Here is a 16,268-nt window from a genome sequence, read left to right on the forward strand (position 1 = left end):
TTTTTTTTTTTTCTCATTATATTGAAGAAGGCCACCGCGCAACAGCAGCGGTTATCTATCAGTATTCAATTCTTAAACCTGACAGTTGACTCACACAAAGCTATGTGAGAGGTCAAGGTTTTTTCAGGAACTATTCAACAAGCAATCAACCAAAAAGAAACAACATTCTAAACAAACAAAATACATAAAGACAAATTCTGAATTAACGTTGTCATTGCAATCCAATGAGAATTGGAGATGCTGAATTTGCTATTTGTATGCGCCCTGTTTGCACAAGGAGTTCGAGGTTGTCACGGGTGGTTGCAGGAAGGCAGACGAGGATATAATTCCAAAACTAAGGTTTATTGTAATTAAACACAGGCCAGAAGAACAGGTACATGTAGCAACACACATTAAATATAACTGAGATCAGACAATGACTAAATGAACAGACGGACCTTAAATACAAACACTGATAACACTGATTAACAGAACACAGGTGATATAGATGATGATGATTAACTAAACACAGGTGATACAGATGAACTTAATGACAGTAACCATAGAAACGAAGGTGTGGCGGGAAAAGAACAAAGGAAAACAGGAACCAATCAAAACACAAACTGAAAGTTCAAACAAGCACAGACACGTGACAGAGGTATCAACACAAATTTTACAAAAAAGTACACTCTGCTCCGTTATGTGTGCAAGTGTACAAACAAACCCCATAGATCAGCAAAAGGCAGTGCCAAGTGTGTGACATTCGACATAATTCAGAGCACAGGGTAGTCTTCCAACCAAGCAGACATGCCAGCCCTTCATGCTCTGCTAGACCGCAGACCAGAATACACTGAGTGACATTTATGTTCTTTTATTTTCCACTTTAATGTTGCCTTACCCTCTCCGCACTGACATTTTCATGCACTAAACAGAACAAAGATTTTCACTTGTGCGATTCATTTGATATTTAAGCATATGCTGCTTTTTCACGCAGTAATTAAACCGTGGCAGCGAAGACAGAGGAGAAACGCACATCCATTACCCAGACCAGCCCGTTCGCGAGGCCTGATTAATTTTTAACATGTATTTGTAGCTGGTTTAATTCTAGGATTTTAGTCTTGTGGAGATTCAAGTTCCATCCTGAGGAAATGTTAATCTTGCTTGACTGAAAACAAAATGAGCAAATTAAAGCGTCTCAGTTTGGTCAATTGATTTAAATCAATAATGGCAGTGGTTTTGGAAGAAAAATTAGATATGATGAAAAATATGATGTGCAAGAAGCATTAAAGTTTTGCGAACACTTTACAATAACATTACATTTTAAAACATGACTTCGTTAAGGCATTAGGTACTGTATCAGAAAACAAAACTTTTACAGAATTAATCAATCGTGGTTAATAAAAAAGAAAGAAATTTCTACATACAATATCGTTCAAAAGTTTGGAATCTGTTTTTTTATTTTTTTATATATATTTTAAAACAGTAATATCGTGAACAATCATTACAATTTAATATAACAGTTTTCTATTTGAATATTTTTTTTAATGTAAATTATTCCTGGGATGGCAAAGCTGAATTTTCATCACCATTAATCCAGTTTTCAGTATCACATGATCCTTCAGAAATGTTCTAATATGCTGAATTGGTGCTCAGAAACATTTCTTATTATTATATAATTTATTATCTTATATGTTAAAACAGTTGTGCAGCCTAATATTTTTGTGGAAAAAACATAGACCGCTGCTGTGCGCAAGTAAGAATTGCTGCTGCTGTAAAATATAGCATACATGAATAACCCGTTGCAGATCTATACAGGTGGAGCTGGGGAAGGTGGAGGGTTTCTGAAAGCGTACTGTATTGCTACAGCAAATGTTAACTACGTTTTTTTAAGGTTGAGCAGCGAGCTCATTGGCTACTGATACAGCAGGAACCAATCAGCTACACCCTACAGAGAATGATGTGATTGCAAGCAGATTAAGTAAAGGACATTTTAGCCTGCGTAATCTAGAGTTTCATGGCAGAACTTTGTATTTAATTCAAATATTAATCTTTTGTGATAATTAAATGTCTTTACTGTCACTTTGGATCAATTCAATGCATCCTAGCTGAATAAAAGTAACAATTCATTTATATATATATATTTTTAAATACACTACTTTTGTTAAATCATTTAATTATTTAAAGGATGCTGATATCTAGCCTTTAAGAGAGGCTGAGATGAAAGATGTGGCCTAACAACAGCTATGATTTGTGGTGACGTATTTGACGTGTAGCTTGGAAACTGGACGCAGAATATCATTGTGCGCCCCGATTAAAATCCAGTCAGATATAAAGACAGACGACTGCTGTGCACCTCTTCAGGGCTTATCACTTTCTTATTGCCTTTAAGCCACGGGGAAGAGGAACTTCTGAATGAAAAATAAGCTCAAACAGAATTTCTTGCGGCATGTGTAAACAGCATGCCAGAGAGTATATCCATCTTGCTGCATTAGAAAAGTGCACTGCATTAACTTATTTTATTGGCACACATGGATTTAGCTATATGCTGAAGTGCAAATGTATCCATACGGATAAGTTTCTCCTCATTATCAAACACAGCAGACTTCCCGCCAAAACCAGAAGAACAAGATAATTAGTCATGCCGGGCTAGGGCCTGGGAAGCAATCTGACAGAGGAATATATTGATTTAGGAGGGAGGGTGAAGCAAACAGCCGAAGTTAGGGGTTACTATCAATCTTCTCCTCCAAGTCTATCAGTATATGATGAAGCACGTATGCGCGCTCGCTCACATACACTCGTTCCAACAGATCGCCGGACAGCTTGTCAGAAAGAGACAAATGTAAGTGGGAACTAATGTCTCTGTGGACTCTGGAGGGAGTTTACAGCCTCCAAATATTAGGGCCCTGCTTTTTTCGCCAAGTTTAAAGCTATCCCTTGAGCTGTAGACTTTTCGGATGTAGTCGGCTGGCTAAATCGGAGGATGATGAGAGGAATAGTAACACAGGAAAAAAAAATCCTCTGAGTGAAACGCCGCCTCTGCATTCATAATACAGCGATCAGTCTCAGGTGTGGGTTGTCTTATGGAATGCTGCTGCTGATGTGTTTAGCCTAAAGAGCGCTGATCTATTTGCCGGGGATTTGAATAGCCCCGCTGTGATTGGTTGTGTGTCTATGTGTGTTTGCTCCGTCTGCCCTTGTCTCCTTCACACAAACATAAACACTCACAATAGTCCCAACGTCCCCTAAAAGCAGGAATGCCTTGAGGATAAGCATGTTTACAGCTATGCCTCTCACATGCAATTGCGTCTCTAGCGTGCTGAAGGAGGGATACAATGTTACGGGCAGCTGAAGGCTGAAGCTTTGAGTGGGGGATTTTTATGTATCGGCAGTTCAGCGGTTCAATAATCTGTGGAGACCTGCGACAGCGGAACTGGGTGGCTAATTGACGGGCTGTTTGGACAGAGCCGCGGGATTGCGGTCACTTTCACGCTCCCTCAGTCCTGTGTTTCTGTCAGAAAGACGGAAGGAGGAGTGGGGGGAACGCGGAGAAGAGCCAGACGTTGAGCCCGCAGGGGGACCTGATGTCACTCACACAGCACAGAGCTCTCGGAGAGAAAGACATCCTACCTCAGGAGCGAAGAGTGCCAGTTCCTCGCTAACACAATGTGAAACACCTGTTACTGCCAAAAGCCTTCACATGGCTCGTACCTCAAGCACACACGACACCACTCCATCTCCAGAACTTTTGCAAGGAGGTTTATAATTCTTGAAAAAGCTATCCGTTAACATGTCTATTTATCTCAATGACACTTGTTCAGTAGGCCTACGGTTGCATATAAGTGCCATGTTTCAGTACCCATGCCAAGAGTCTCAAACTCTTCATTAGAAACTATCCTGAATTGGGAAATGAAAGTCACAAAATCAATTTCACACTTATAATGAAATGCTTTGAGAAACTAGTAAAAGAGGAATAATTATCTAAAACTAAGAATCTGTTAGACCCTCTTCAGTTTGCTTATAGAATAAAGCGAGGTGTCGAAGATGCAACAGCAACTCTATTATATATGGTATTACTACTTGGAGGGTAGTAAAACACACATTAAGCTCTTATTTATTGATTTCTCATCTGCTTTTAATTCCCCACAACCCCATATTTTAGCAAATAAGTGAATTACTCATTTTGATCTTGATCTTAACTTAGTGGGTTGGGTTGGGTCCGTTTTTTTAACTGAAAGAACTCAGAGAGTGAAAGTAAATGGTAGTCGTTCAGCCCCCCTGATAGCATCTATAGGTTCTCCTCAGGGCTGTGTTTTGTCTCCTTATTGAATATATTTATATACAAATGATTGTATAAGTAAATATAACAATAGGCATTTTGTAAAATTATTCTCTTGTGCAGGGGCTGCTTCACTGCATTATGTGAGAAAGCGGTGGTCTTTATAAAAGAAGCACTTTAGAAATAGTTGAAATTGCATTTATTAGGACTCATGGGATATTATAAAAAATAATCCAAATTATAATAGCCTATAATAGCCTAGCCTACATATTTTAAGATTGTATCATATATTGCTGCCACAATAACCATTTCAAATTTTTACGTGCTTTCTTCTCTCTTTTTTCCCATTTTTGTTCGCTGAGTTGGAGCTGCGATGAAATATTGTTCTTGTAAATACTTTCCAGCATTTCAGTAATAAAAGTGTACATCTTATGTACGGTGCTCGGTAGTGATCAAAAAGGATTTAAACTGTTTGTCAAAAAACAGTAGGTAAATTGCCAGGGATATTTACAAGGGTTGAGTGAGAAAAAACACTGATATTATGGATTCGGACGGCAATAAAATCACAGACTTACCCCTTTAAATGTTTAAAATACCTTATGAGCCCATGAGAAACAATTAGCGTCCGAATAGGACTTAACTGACAGTATGCTTTCACTGGCCTTTGAAAGCGCTCCGCAGACTGCGCCGTCTTTTAGAACAAGTATTTCGCTGTATCGCTGCCATAGTTTGAGCAAACTCCCCACCACAATCATTCCCTTTAAATAGACTATTAAGCCTTTAATGGTTTGCCAGCTGATGTACCTTTGGATAATTATAATTAAAAATCTAACAACAATCAGTGTAATGACAATTTTATTCTTTGCATGAAAACACTTGAGTTAGCCTAAATGAACACTGTCTGGTGTATTAAAACTTCAGAATTATATTCGTAAAGACCTGCAACAGTGATAAGGTAAGCTAGTGGTCCAGACCAACCTTCCGAATGTCTGACTTACAGAAGGTATACTTAACTAAGAACGTTTTGGGAAACACGTATTAATGATAAGGTACAGCTTAAGGTGTAACTTAAGAACGTCGTAGCGTTAAGAAGGTTTCGGGAAAACCCAGCCCTGGGCAATTTGGATGCAGAACAAGTACAGTACATCTTATAGGTAAAATTTATAAATTACGAATTACAAAATACAAAAAGTACATAATAAATGTCCTAATAAATGCAATTTCAACTATTTCTGAAGTGCTTCTTTTATAAAGACCACCGCTTTCTCACATAAACAGCCCCTGTACGAGAGAATAATTGATTCTCGAGCCATCGATATCAACCAATTCAGCACCATCGCCACGGACAGCACCGGGTAACGTCGCACGTAAGAAGGTATATCTTAAGCGGCTTCCTAAGGTATGGTTCGGGGAACACGCCTACAAATGGTACACCTTTAATTAAGTTATACCTTAAGAGTCTTCGTAGCGCGCTAAGAGACAACGTTATCAGGAAACCCAGCCCATAAGGGACCTTAATAAAGCTTGGCCTTGACCTTGGTCTTTACGAGCCCTCACAAATATATACTATTTGTGATTTAAAATATTATTATTATTTCTTCTTTTTTTTATATACATTGTAACATTAATACGTTTGGGGGTCAGTAAGTCTTTGATAGCACTTCATTTTACAGTCCTGTTCTGCATGTACATACTATGAACTTGTTGTAATTACAATATCTTTGTAATATCTAGGTAAGGACCCTATAAGTTACCTTATATCACACAGTACTTCTTAGGTAAGTACACTGTAAGTATAGATGTAAGTGCACGTACTGTAAAATAAAGTGCAACCAAGATTTTTAAAAGAAATTAATACTTTTATTCAGCAAGAACACTTTGGTCAAAAGTGATAGTAAAGACATTAATAATGTTACAAGAGATTTCTATTTCAAATACTGTTCTTTAGAACTTTCTATTTATCAATGTAATAAAAAAATGTATCACAGTTTCCAAAATAATTCAAGCAGCACTGTTATCAACATTGATAATAATAAGAAATATTTATTGAGAAGCATATTACTATGATTTCTGAAGGATAATGTAACACTGACGACTGGAGTAATGATGCTGAAAATTCAGCTTTGCCCTCACAGGAATAAACATTTTAAAACATATTAGAATAGAAAACAGTTGATAACTGTCAATGGAGAAAGATGCCTTTTGCTTCCAGATGGTGGAAGCTATAGTTATGACATCTACCAACACATACTAACCAGCTAAATCTTGACCCCTTGGTCTGGAGCATGTGCTAACAACTAGGTCACAGTTCTAACCACATGAAAGAAAGATTAGTTGTGCAATGCTGCAAAATGCACAAGACAAGACACCTGACATTTGAAAACTCTGAAGTGACTTGTTTTATTAAAGATATGTCACCATACCCCAGGAGCCATTGGCACAAATTCAGTTCGAGTAAATCTATTAAAGTATATGCTTCTCCTGTTCCAAACTGACCTGACAAATGCTAACAGAGGCCCTATAATAATATCTGTCCTCACCCTGGGCTTTTGATCAATCTAGGTCAGTGTCACTTGGTTATCCATTGGAATATATGCACAAGGGATCTGTCCTTGCTTAAAACAAAATTGGAAAATGCATCTGCAAACAAAGCAAGCGGGAGAGCAAACACACACGGTGGAGCAGGCTAAAAGAACCAAAGACCTCTACTTACGTGGTGGACTAAGCTAAAGCATTCACAATCCCCTTCACCACCAGGAGCTGACAGTTAGGTGGAAAGGAAAATTGAAGCGAAGCTATTTATATTCAATTATGTCTAAACATCTTATTATGATTTCTATTGTGAGCAATTATCATGAGTCAATAACAGCTGAGTGTTTTAATTATACCCCATGTCGAGGGAAACAGAAAGCAAATAATGCTGCAAATCACACACACACACACACACACACACACACACACACACACACACACACACACACACACACACACACATTTTTCTATCATGGTGAGAACTTACCAATGACCTCTATTGTTTTTACACTGAATGAATGGTATTTTCTATCCCCTAACTCTAAAACTCTCACAGAAACCTTTTTGCATTTTTACAGTTTTATTAAGACATTATTTAGTATGTGTATTAAGCTAATTTAGCTGATTTCAGGGTTTGTCTGTCCATGTTTAGACATTTGGCTCCCACAGTGTAATCAAAACCTGATTTAGACTCCTTGAATTAGGGCTGCACGATTTTGCTCAAATATTATAATTGCAATTCATTTGAAAATTGTCTTTTTGGGGATATTTTGGGGATATTTAATTTAATTTTATCAATCAATAAATTCCTCTTGAAAAAAACTTTGTTGTATTATTTTAATTTAATACTGTGAAGCTGCTTTGATACAATCTGTATTGTGAAAAGCGCTATACAAATAAACTTGACTTGACTTGACTTGACTTTTTACATTGAATCAGTTTTGGCATTTTCACATAAGCAGAAATCAAGAGAATGTCAACTCATAAACAGGGTTAATTTTACATATAGTTTCCTGATTTAGTTTTATTTATTTATATTGTTTATAATATACATTAACACAATCTCTACACTATAAAAAAAACAGTAAAACCTTAAGAAGATTTTCTGAAAAGCTAAAACATTGAATATTAATTCCAATAATTACAAATTATGTTAATGTTTTTCTATTAAAACAACAACAACAAAAACGTTGTATTGTAGCTCAGAGGTTGTGCAAGTACATTTATTCAGCAACCACAATTGCAAACAATATTCATGTATGTATTTATTGCAGTTTGTCACTAAGAATTTTTGCTTACAGATTTGGAAACAGCAAATAGCACAAGTGGCCTTGTAAAGGAACACACTGACTCTATTACACTCTCATTTGAGCAGAATATCTCAGTTGAGGTTACTAATGTTTGTCTGTGTTTTTTGTCCTTTTATTTGCAGTGCACAAAGTGTGTGTGTAAATACTAAACATTACGATTAAGTAAAACACTAGGCAGAAAATCTATTTAAGAGAAAATCTCTTTGAAATCTGGCAAACCCCAAGCATGAAAGCTTGTGGAGGCTTGTTATCAATGCAAGTTAACAGAAATGTCAATAGAAGAAGAGAAAAAAAAAATCTTCAGGATAAATAACCAGAGAGCCAATATCGTAGATGATTATGCTGAATTAATCAAAAGAAGCAGAAATCACGGTCATGGTAAAAATATGATTAATCGTGCAGTCCATACCTGGAAATGATTAAGACCCTTTTGTCAATGTCAGAAATTCAAAGACCTATTCATTTTACATAAATACAAACTTCATGAACATTCCAGACTGGTGTGCTGTTTGTAAAATTTGAAATGTGTTATGCATGTCAACTGCAATAAGCTTTCTAGGAAGAGGAAATGCTTGTACAAGACAGACAAAATGCTACATTAAATTGGAATGCAGTTACATAATTCATTTACCTCAATGAGGCAAAATGGAAATGCTATTTTTATTAACATCAGCATAAATCAAAGACCATAAATTAAACATTTGTGCTTGGCAACAAATGAATATGAAATGAATATGCACATCAAATTTGAAAATTTCTCTTTGATTTTTGGTCCTTTTGTTTGATTATGAAACCATCTGATGATTCACGATGCAGACTTTCAAAAGTACCTCTGTTCTTTTGGTATAATGATTATTGTCGCAATGTTTCTGAACGGGAAGAGCTGTAGGACACAGGGCGTGGGAATGAAAAATGAACAGCTCATATTATGAGTGCAATTGCTGAAACCAAGTAGTGGGGCTAAATGCCAGGGATGTGATTGATCGAAAATATACCGCTTTCCCTGCTGATGCAGTCATTAAATAAACACAGCATCTGGAATCGGCTAGACACGAGCACACCGTGTGCTCTTTTCCTCAGGCTAGTGATCCGCTCGCACCCAGAGGCCAGCGAGCTCAGCTAAGGTCATCTCTCACACTTCATGCTAAAAATATCAGTCGTCTGCTGTTAATACGAAGCTTCCGGGATGGTCGCAGTGATCCCAGTTACTCTTACATCTGCAATCTTGTCACACAGGAAAGGCTAAAGAGATGCTTCTCAAAATTGCTCCTTGTTTTTCTGCCTGGGTTGCGCAGCCCGTGGGATGGAGGAAGTGTCTCGTCATGCGTGGAGACAGCAAGATGCCTGTAACTAATCTAACTGACAGCCTCTCAGACACAGATCACAGGGCTGATGGGAGAGAATGGTGGAGCAGGGAACTTTCCAAGCAGATTCATTTATAAAGAAGTACTTCTGTGGCTCGTGAGAGGCCCGTGCCTGACATGGGATAGCCCATCCCATCTTCAGAAACAAATACTTCTTAAGATAATTCTAAAAAAAATCTGTCCTAAGTTACTAAACCTCATGTTGTTCCAAACCTGTAGGACTTTCTTTCTGCAGTGAAAGACAAATGGAGAAATTATGAAGAATGTTTTTTTTGTGTGTTTTTTTCATGCAGTTACAATGAATGGTAATTGAGGCTTTCATTTAGTAGGTTCAGTGAATTTTTGTAGACAAAATCCAGTAATTCAATAGGAATTCACATGACTGCAAATTTAACCATGCAGACTTCGGATTGTATTCAGGTTGGTCAAAGGAAAGCTATTCGAACTTTATCGTTGCTGGACGATGTGCTTCATACATTGCTTTATACATTGCTACACTATTGACAATGGACCTTCTTTTGTCTGCAAAATTTTACTAATGGACCACACCTTAAGTCTTTTGAAATAATAAAATAACTTTCTGTAAGGAATTTAAGTTGATATTCAGTGATAAGACTTGCCTCCAATAGCTATTAATCACTGCTAATGGAACAGGAGAGTCATGAGTCAGAATAACTAAATCTGACCTGGTTTGTGAATGAATCATCAAACCAACTGATTTAATAAAAAGATATCACTCAAAAGAATCATTTGTTCATGAATCAGACATTGTTACTTCTCTCATTATCTCCTGAGAACATATCAAAGAGGCCAAGGCCAGATGATTTTAATGCAATAACGACTTAAATTCTGTTCTGTTCCTCAACTATTCATCTCACAAAGCTATTATGTGGCTCCAGAAGACTCGCATTTAAAATGCTAAAGTCATACATATTACTTTTATGAGACGTTTAGGCTTGAAAGCTTTAGTCCCAATTCAGTGATACTGGACTAAAATACATTTTAAAGAATTTCTCCAATGGGCTCCACAGAAAAAAAAGAAAAAAAAAGTCATACAGCTTTGGAACGACATGACGGTGAGAAAATGTGTCTTTTAATGTCTGATGCAGTAAGCACAAACAACAGTGAGGACAACACTTCACATTTGCCTGTCACGTGTTTTACCGCTTTCTCTTCTCAGCATTGCTTTTATCTTTCTGCAGAACAGTACTTTCCCTGCTGTGGCCAATGGGGAGAGAAACCATACAGAAGAGGTGAAAGAAAGTAGCAGTGGAAGAGAGAAGCCGAGAGAGTCTCAACTGTCACTTTTAATTTCTTGTATCATAAATGGTACTTAGGATCAAACATATGTATCTACCTGAGAGAGAAACCTTGAGTAGAACAGAAGACTAAAGCTCTACGACACATCAAAGGGTCACTCCATGTTATCAGGATAAGACGGAGAATGTATCTGTCTCTGGAAGGTAAGGCTATATATGTCCAACACATCCTATTATGACTTGACAAATGTTCTTTGCCATTAACAAAGAAATATTCATTCATCCATCCATCAGTACACATAACTTTAATAAATATGGCATGATGGACACATATAAGACCTTCTGGAGTGCACTTGAGGGGCTTATGGAATTTGTTTTATTCGTTTTAACCAATTTAACTAATGAAAAAATCATGTATGATCTCAGACTATAAATATTTAATTCCAACAGTGACAGGATTGAAATACAACATTGAGGAAACTTCACTCTTGGCATCGGCGGGATGAAAAGTGAGCGAGAGTTTTTATAAAGCAATACTGTTGCCATGCGCACTTTCAGTGACTGACACTGGTGGAGGTATCAAACATTAGAAAAGTAAATATACAAATGCACCCTGCTCTTCTCCCTTGAGGAGAACAGCTGAATCTCCCGCTGTTGTCGGTACATTATAAGAAATCATGAATACAGGGAAACAGGATCCCTCCTGTGAACACAATGAGGGTAGCAAGCCCAGTCTGTGCCCTATTTACAAAGACTATGTCCAAATGAATAGTCACTACAGGGGAAAACAGAGAAGAAAGCATATCTATCCACCTCACCGCTGACAGAAACTGTTTGCTCTTGTAATGATAAATTGACTTTGTTTGCAACACCTGCAGACTCATAAGTTTTAACTGAGAACAGAACATTCAGTCCTAAAGTGCAAACAAACTCACTATTCCTGCAATATGATACAGGAAAATGGACATTTATTGCTCATTACACCTCCATAATGTTTTTGATTCTAAGAATAAATGGCCAAATGTGTTTTTTGCCATTTCCTTTTCCCCTAAAGTTAACTTCCTAAAGCAAAAGTGCAACTTTTAAAATCGCTATCAGAAACTTTCCTCAAGCTTACCACTGTAAAGTTTCCGGCCGAGCAGTTCTGCCCACTGAAGTTGCAGCTCTTCAGCATCTCTTCCAGCTGGTGACCCGTCCGGTTAAAGATGTCCTGCATGTCCGGTGCCGGATACTCCAAATCGGTGGGCTTGTGGCCGTCCTTGTTTTTTGGGGGCAAGCCGGTCAGGTTGGCCAGGTGGTAGATGTCGGCGTCGGTAAGAGCGGAAAAGCGGAAACGGTTGATGTTGCAGATGGTCACGGCGGGGAACACCATCTCCGGGGTAGCCTCCTCGTTCAGCGCAGTGACGTGAGGATGCTCCAGGTAGGAGATGGCACACTTTGCCGCCTGGTACAGAAAGAGAGCCAGGGACACCAGAAACGCGAGAGCCCAGAGGGTCTGTCTGACGCCCAGCCGGCCCGACACAAAGATGTGGTTAATTCCATGGAGAGAGCTACCACTGGCAAAGCCGGCCAGGTCCTTGACTGGGGGGCTACAGCTCTCCTCGATCAGGCTCTCTTTGTCCCCATCCTGGTTGCCTTTTTGCTTCTCATCCTCCTCTGCAAATTTGATTTTGCAAACAAATTCGATCGGCATGTGGGCAGCCAGGTCTGCGTTTGGGATGCTTGGATAACAGCTTGGAGCCCCAGTTTCCACTAACTCCCGTTGCTCTGACGAACAAGATCTCAACTCCAGAAAGAAAGGAAGGGAAAAAAAGGCATGCAGAGCGAGAGCGAGGGCGGCCGTTGCAGTCGCGTGCAGTGGAGGGAATTGCCTCTGTCTCTCAGTTCCAGCTCTTCAGTGCTGATGCTCGTGGTGCTGCGCTCGGACTGCTCATCTGAGCACTTGTTCAGCACGCTTACGAGTCCTGCTTACCAGCTGTGATACACCTAGAAAAACAAACAACAACAAAAAAAAAACATATACCAAACCTCTTCTTTGCTTTATAGACACAGATAAAAATGCAGCATTTTGGCTCAAGCTAAAAGAGGCTGGGGGGGGCTTCTTAATAATTCATGAGGAAGCAACACTGATTATTTCCTCTTCACCGGCACAAGCAGCGACAACTCAAACACCCCCCACGCTCTCAGTCCTCTCGCTTTCTCTCTCCGTCTCCCGCTCTCTCTCTCACACACACACATACACATACACATACGTATACACTCGCAGCCCCCTCTCGTTCTCTCGCTCTCTCACTTAATCCACTTGTTTGAGATGCTTTCTTACCCCTTGACCACAATAAGTTGCCATCAAAGGCTGCTTCGCTGAACATCCCGGACAAGATGAGAACATCAGGAGGGTCAGTGGATTTTAATGTCGGCCCCCCACCCATCCACCCCCACCTTAGTCCCAGAAGACATCCTAATTGCGACAATAATGAGGCATGAGGAGTGAGCATAAACAGCTCACAACTCTGAACAATCAATCTTCAAGAGAAAAAAAACGAAGAAAAAGGGAAAAAGAGAAAGAAAGGATATTGATCGTGCAGAAGCATCAGTCAAAGATTAAGGAAAGCAGTACAACGGTCCTTTCTTATCAGGAATTAATGGTAGCATCACCGGGCTCCGGCACGAATTTGAATTAGTGCCTGTCTCCCGATCTAGGATCGGATGACACAGAAGATGCAGAAATACCGTATTGATCTTGACCCTACTTTCACACTTTTTAGCTTCTTTCATAGCTGAGCACTCTTGTGCTGTTAATAGTGTTTTTCTATTGCCAAACAAAATTATGTAAAACGCATCTCCCTAATGCATAGTTTTCTTCTATAAATGCAATTAGCTTCACAGGTCACATCTCTGTGGGATGAAACGTTTGGAGAAAAGCAGTGTTTTAAGGCTTATCGAAAGGCATTAAAAATTCAAGAACCAAAACAAACTTTTTGATCTCTCTTACTTAGTACTGATTAGTATTAAGCATGTACAACAGGATACATACATATACATACATACATACAGTACCTATGTACAACAGGATACATACATGTATGTGTGTTACATAAAAGGGATGCATAACAAAATAAATGTAAACTAAAATAAATGTATATACTGTACTGTATAACTTTAAATAAATGTAAAATAAAATAAATGTACAGTACGTATACTGTACTATACTGATAGATAGATAGATAGATAGATAGATAGATAGATAGATAGATAGATAGATAGATAGATAGATAGATAGATAGATAGATAGATAGATAGATAGATAGATAGATAGATAGATAGATAGATGGCAAAAGCTGAGTGGTCTTTGCTGATCTTGCAGCCAATGAGATTGCTTGCTCAACATTTAAATAGTCTGGTTCAGTGTGTATAAGTCTAAATTCGGAGTAACGTGTTACTAGTATCTAATTTTGACGAATATTACTGAATATAAAAATGCAGTAACCATATTAACTTTTTCATTGTTGTTCAGTCGTTGTTCTGTGATTGGAGGGCTGGGTAAAATGTGACAAGTACTGCTTTTTACCCAAAGTTGAACAGCTACAAAAAGAAAATGAGCAAAGACAGGACAAATTAACTCGTGAAACATTATTACAGTACATAATGTGTCATCAGTTTGCCTAAAAGAACACAGACTGTTCAAATGTTTTACGCACCATTTACCCGTGGTAGGGAGCACGTGTACATTTCTTTCGTTAGACATTACATTCAGTGGCGGCTGCTGGTCTTTCAAAGAGGGGAAGCATATTTTTGGCCTACATCATAAAAATTGTCAATTTATTTATACGTAAATTCTGCCCTACGTTCCTTTTCAAGAAAATGAAAGTTTGTCTTTCGACTACACTTACAAAATCCGCGATGGGACTGAGCTCGAATAGCTTCAGAATCAGCGACTTTTTATAGTACAAAATCGCTGTCAATCAAAAGGAGATGCAGTCTTTCGACAGACCCAATCATCACGCAGAAGCCCGTAGTCCAGGCCAGCCCACTCCTCCATTCACCCCCAGAGACGCTGAGCATCCGTGGGTGGGACATAATCGTAGCATTTATCCAATGATCGTCTAGTTTCGAAGCACTGAAAAAAACTGTTCAAAGCAGATTCTGAACAAACTCGTCTTCGAGATGAACGTGTTCTAACGCACTTTTAGTCAATAAAATGTTGACACAATAGTACATATTTGACCATACATTTTTGTACATTAAAGGAGAACTCCGGTCAATTTTAACACTGAGCTCATTTTTTGGTACATTTGGAGTGCTGTCAGTACAGAGAACAACGACAAAAATCGGTGTTGCCTACACCGTGTTATCCTCTTTTTAAAATTTGCACCCTGTTGACTTCAATGGGGCACGTTTTAAATCTGCTTTTAGCCTCTTAACATCCTTGATGTGTCATTACAAGTGCCCAGCCATTGTGAGTGATTCCTTCAGAGTGAACGCGGTGAATCTGACTGCAGTAGATGTGAAAGATATGAATAAAAATGAAGTTAATTCAGCCAGCGCACATACCTGTGTTCTCTTACGAGAGGTCTCTCGTACTGCGTAAGTATCTTACACTAGGGGAAAATCTCTTTTCCGCGAGATATTGAAGCCAAAAAATTATCCTTAATTTTGTATTAATGTAAAACGCGTTGCGGCAGCATACAGACATAGGCAAGACGGCTCGTGTGCCTATTGGCTGTTCTGCGGCAACTGCAGCAGCCTATCGAGCGAGGCCTAGCGTGACGTCAGACCCAATGAGGGTGCTTCGCGCCCACTGCGTCACGTCCCGCCGAAACGGGCGTGGCTTAGGCCTATAAATACAACTCGCAGGCAGCTGATATCTGATTTTTCATCTCTTCAGCGAAGCACACGCATCGCTGGATCCGGAGAGAAGCCGCGCCAAGCGGAGTGTTAAACACGATCACGCAGGCTAGAGCTCCGTCTACGCGACGTCTCTATTCCTCAAAATGGTCAGTGTTCTCCAGCTGGTGCACAGCTCGTGGCATGTCGCCCCCAGACTGTGGGGTGACGGAGGTTCTCTCCTTCCTACAAGAGCTGTTGGACAAGGGCAGGTCCCCTTCCACGCTCAAAGTTTATGTGGCGGCCATAGCAGCGTTCTCAAAAACAACGCTTGGTCAGTCAATAGGAAGGAACGATTTAGTCATCCGCTTCCTTAGAGGAGCTAAGAGACTGAATCCTCCCAGACCTCCCTCAGTCCCCGTATGGGACCTTTCTGTGGTACTGGAGGCCATGAAAGGTGACCCATTCGAGCCTTTACAGACGATTGATCTTAAACACCTGTCTTTCAAGACAGTGTTTCTTCTGGCTCTCGCTTCGGTGAAGCGCATAGGGGACTTACACGCGCTCTCAGAAAGCGCGACGTGCATGGAGTTTGGGCCTAATGACTCAAGAGTTATACTCAAACCTAAGCACGGTTATGTTCCAAAATCCCTCAACACACCGTTTAGGGCGCAGGTCATTTCCCTGTCAGCCCTACCGGTCTCTGACGAGGAAGGAGACGCGA

At 39.4% G+C, this 16,268-nt stretch overlaps 1 protein-coding gene across 1 annotated transcript in view; it reads right to left on the reverse strand.

Annotated features, from left to right (window-relative positions):
- The window catches only part of asic4a (acid-sensing (proton-gated) ion channel family member 4a), a 102,235-nt gene extending 89,351 nt beyond the window's left edge, over nt 1-12,884 (reverse strand). The window contains exon 1 of the mRNA XM_082175675.1: nt 11,838-12,884. Within this exon, the coding sequence (XP_082031801.1) occupies nt 11,838-12,413 (576 nt within the window). The 5' untranslated portion in view covers nt 12,414-12,884. The remainder of the gene's footprint in view (nt 1-11,837) is intronic.
- Nucleotides 12,885-16,268: the final 3,384 nt, after the last annotated feature.

Source organism: Leuciscus leuciscus (genome assembly GCF_965113295.1).
Source record: "Leuciscus leuciscus genome assembly, chromosome: 7".
Classification (NCBI taxonomy): domain Eukaryota; kingdom Metazoa; phylum Chordata; class Actinopteri; order Cypriniformes; family Leuciscidae; genus Leuciscus; species Leuciscus leuciscus.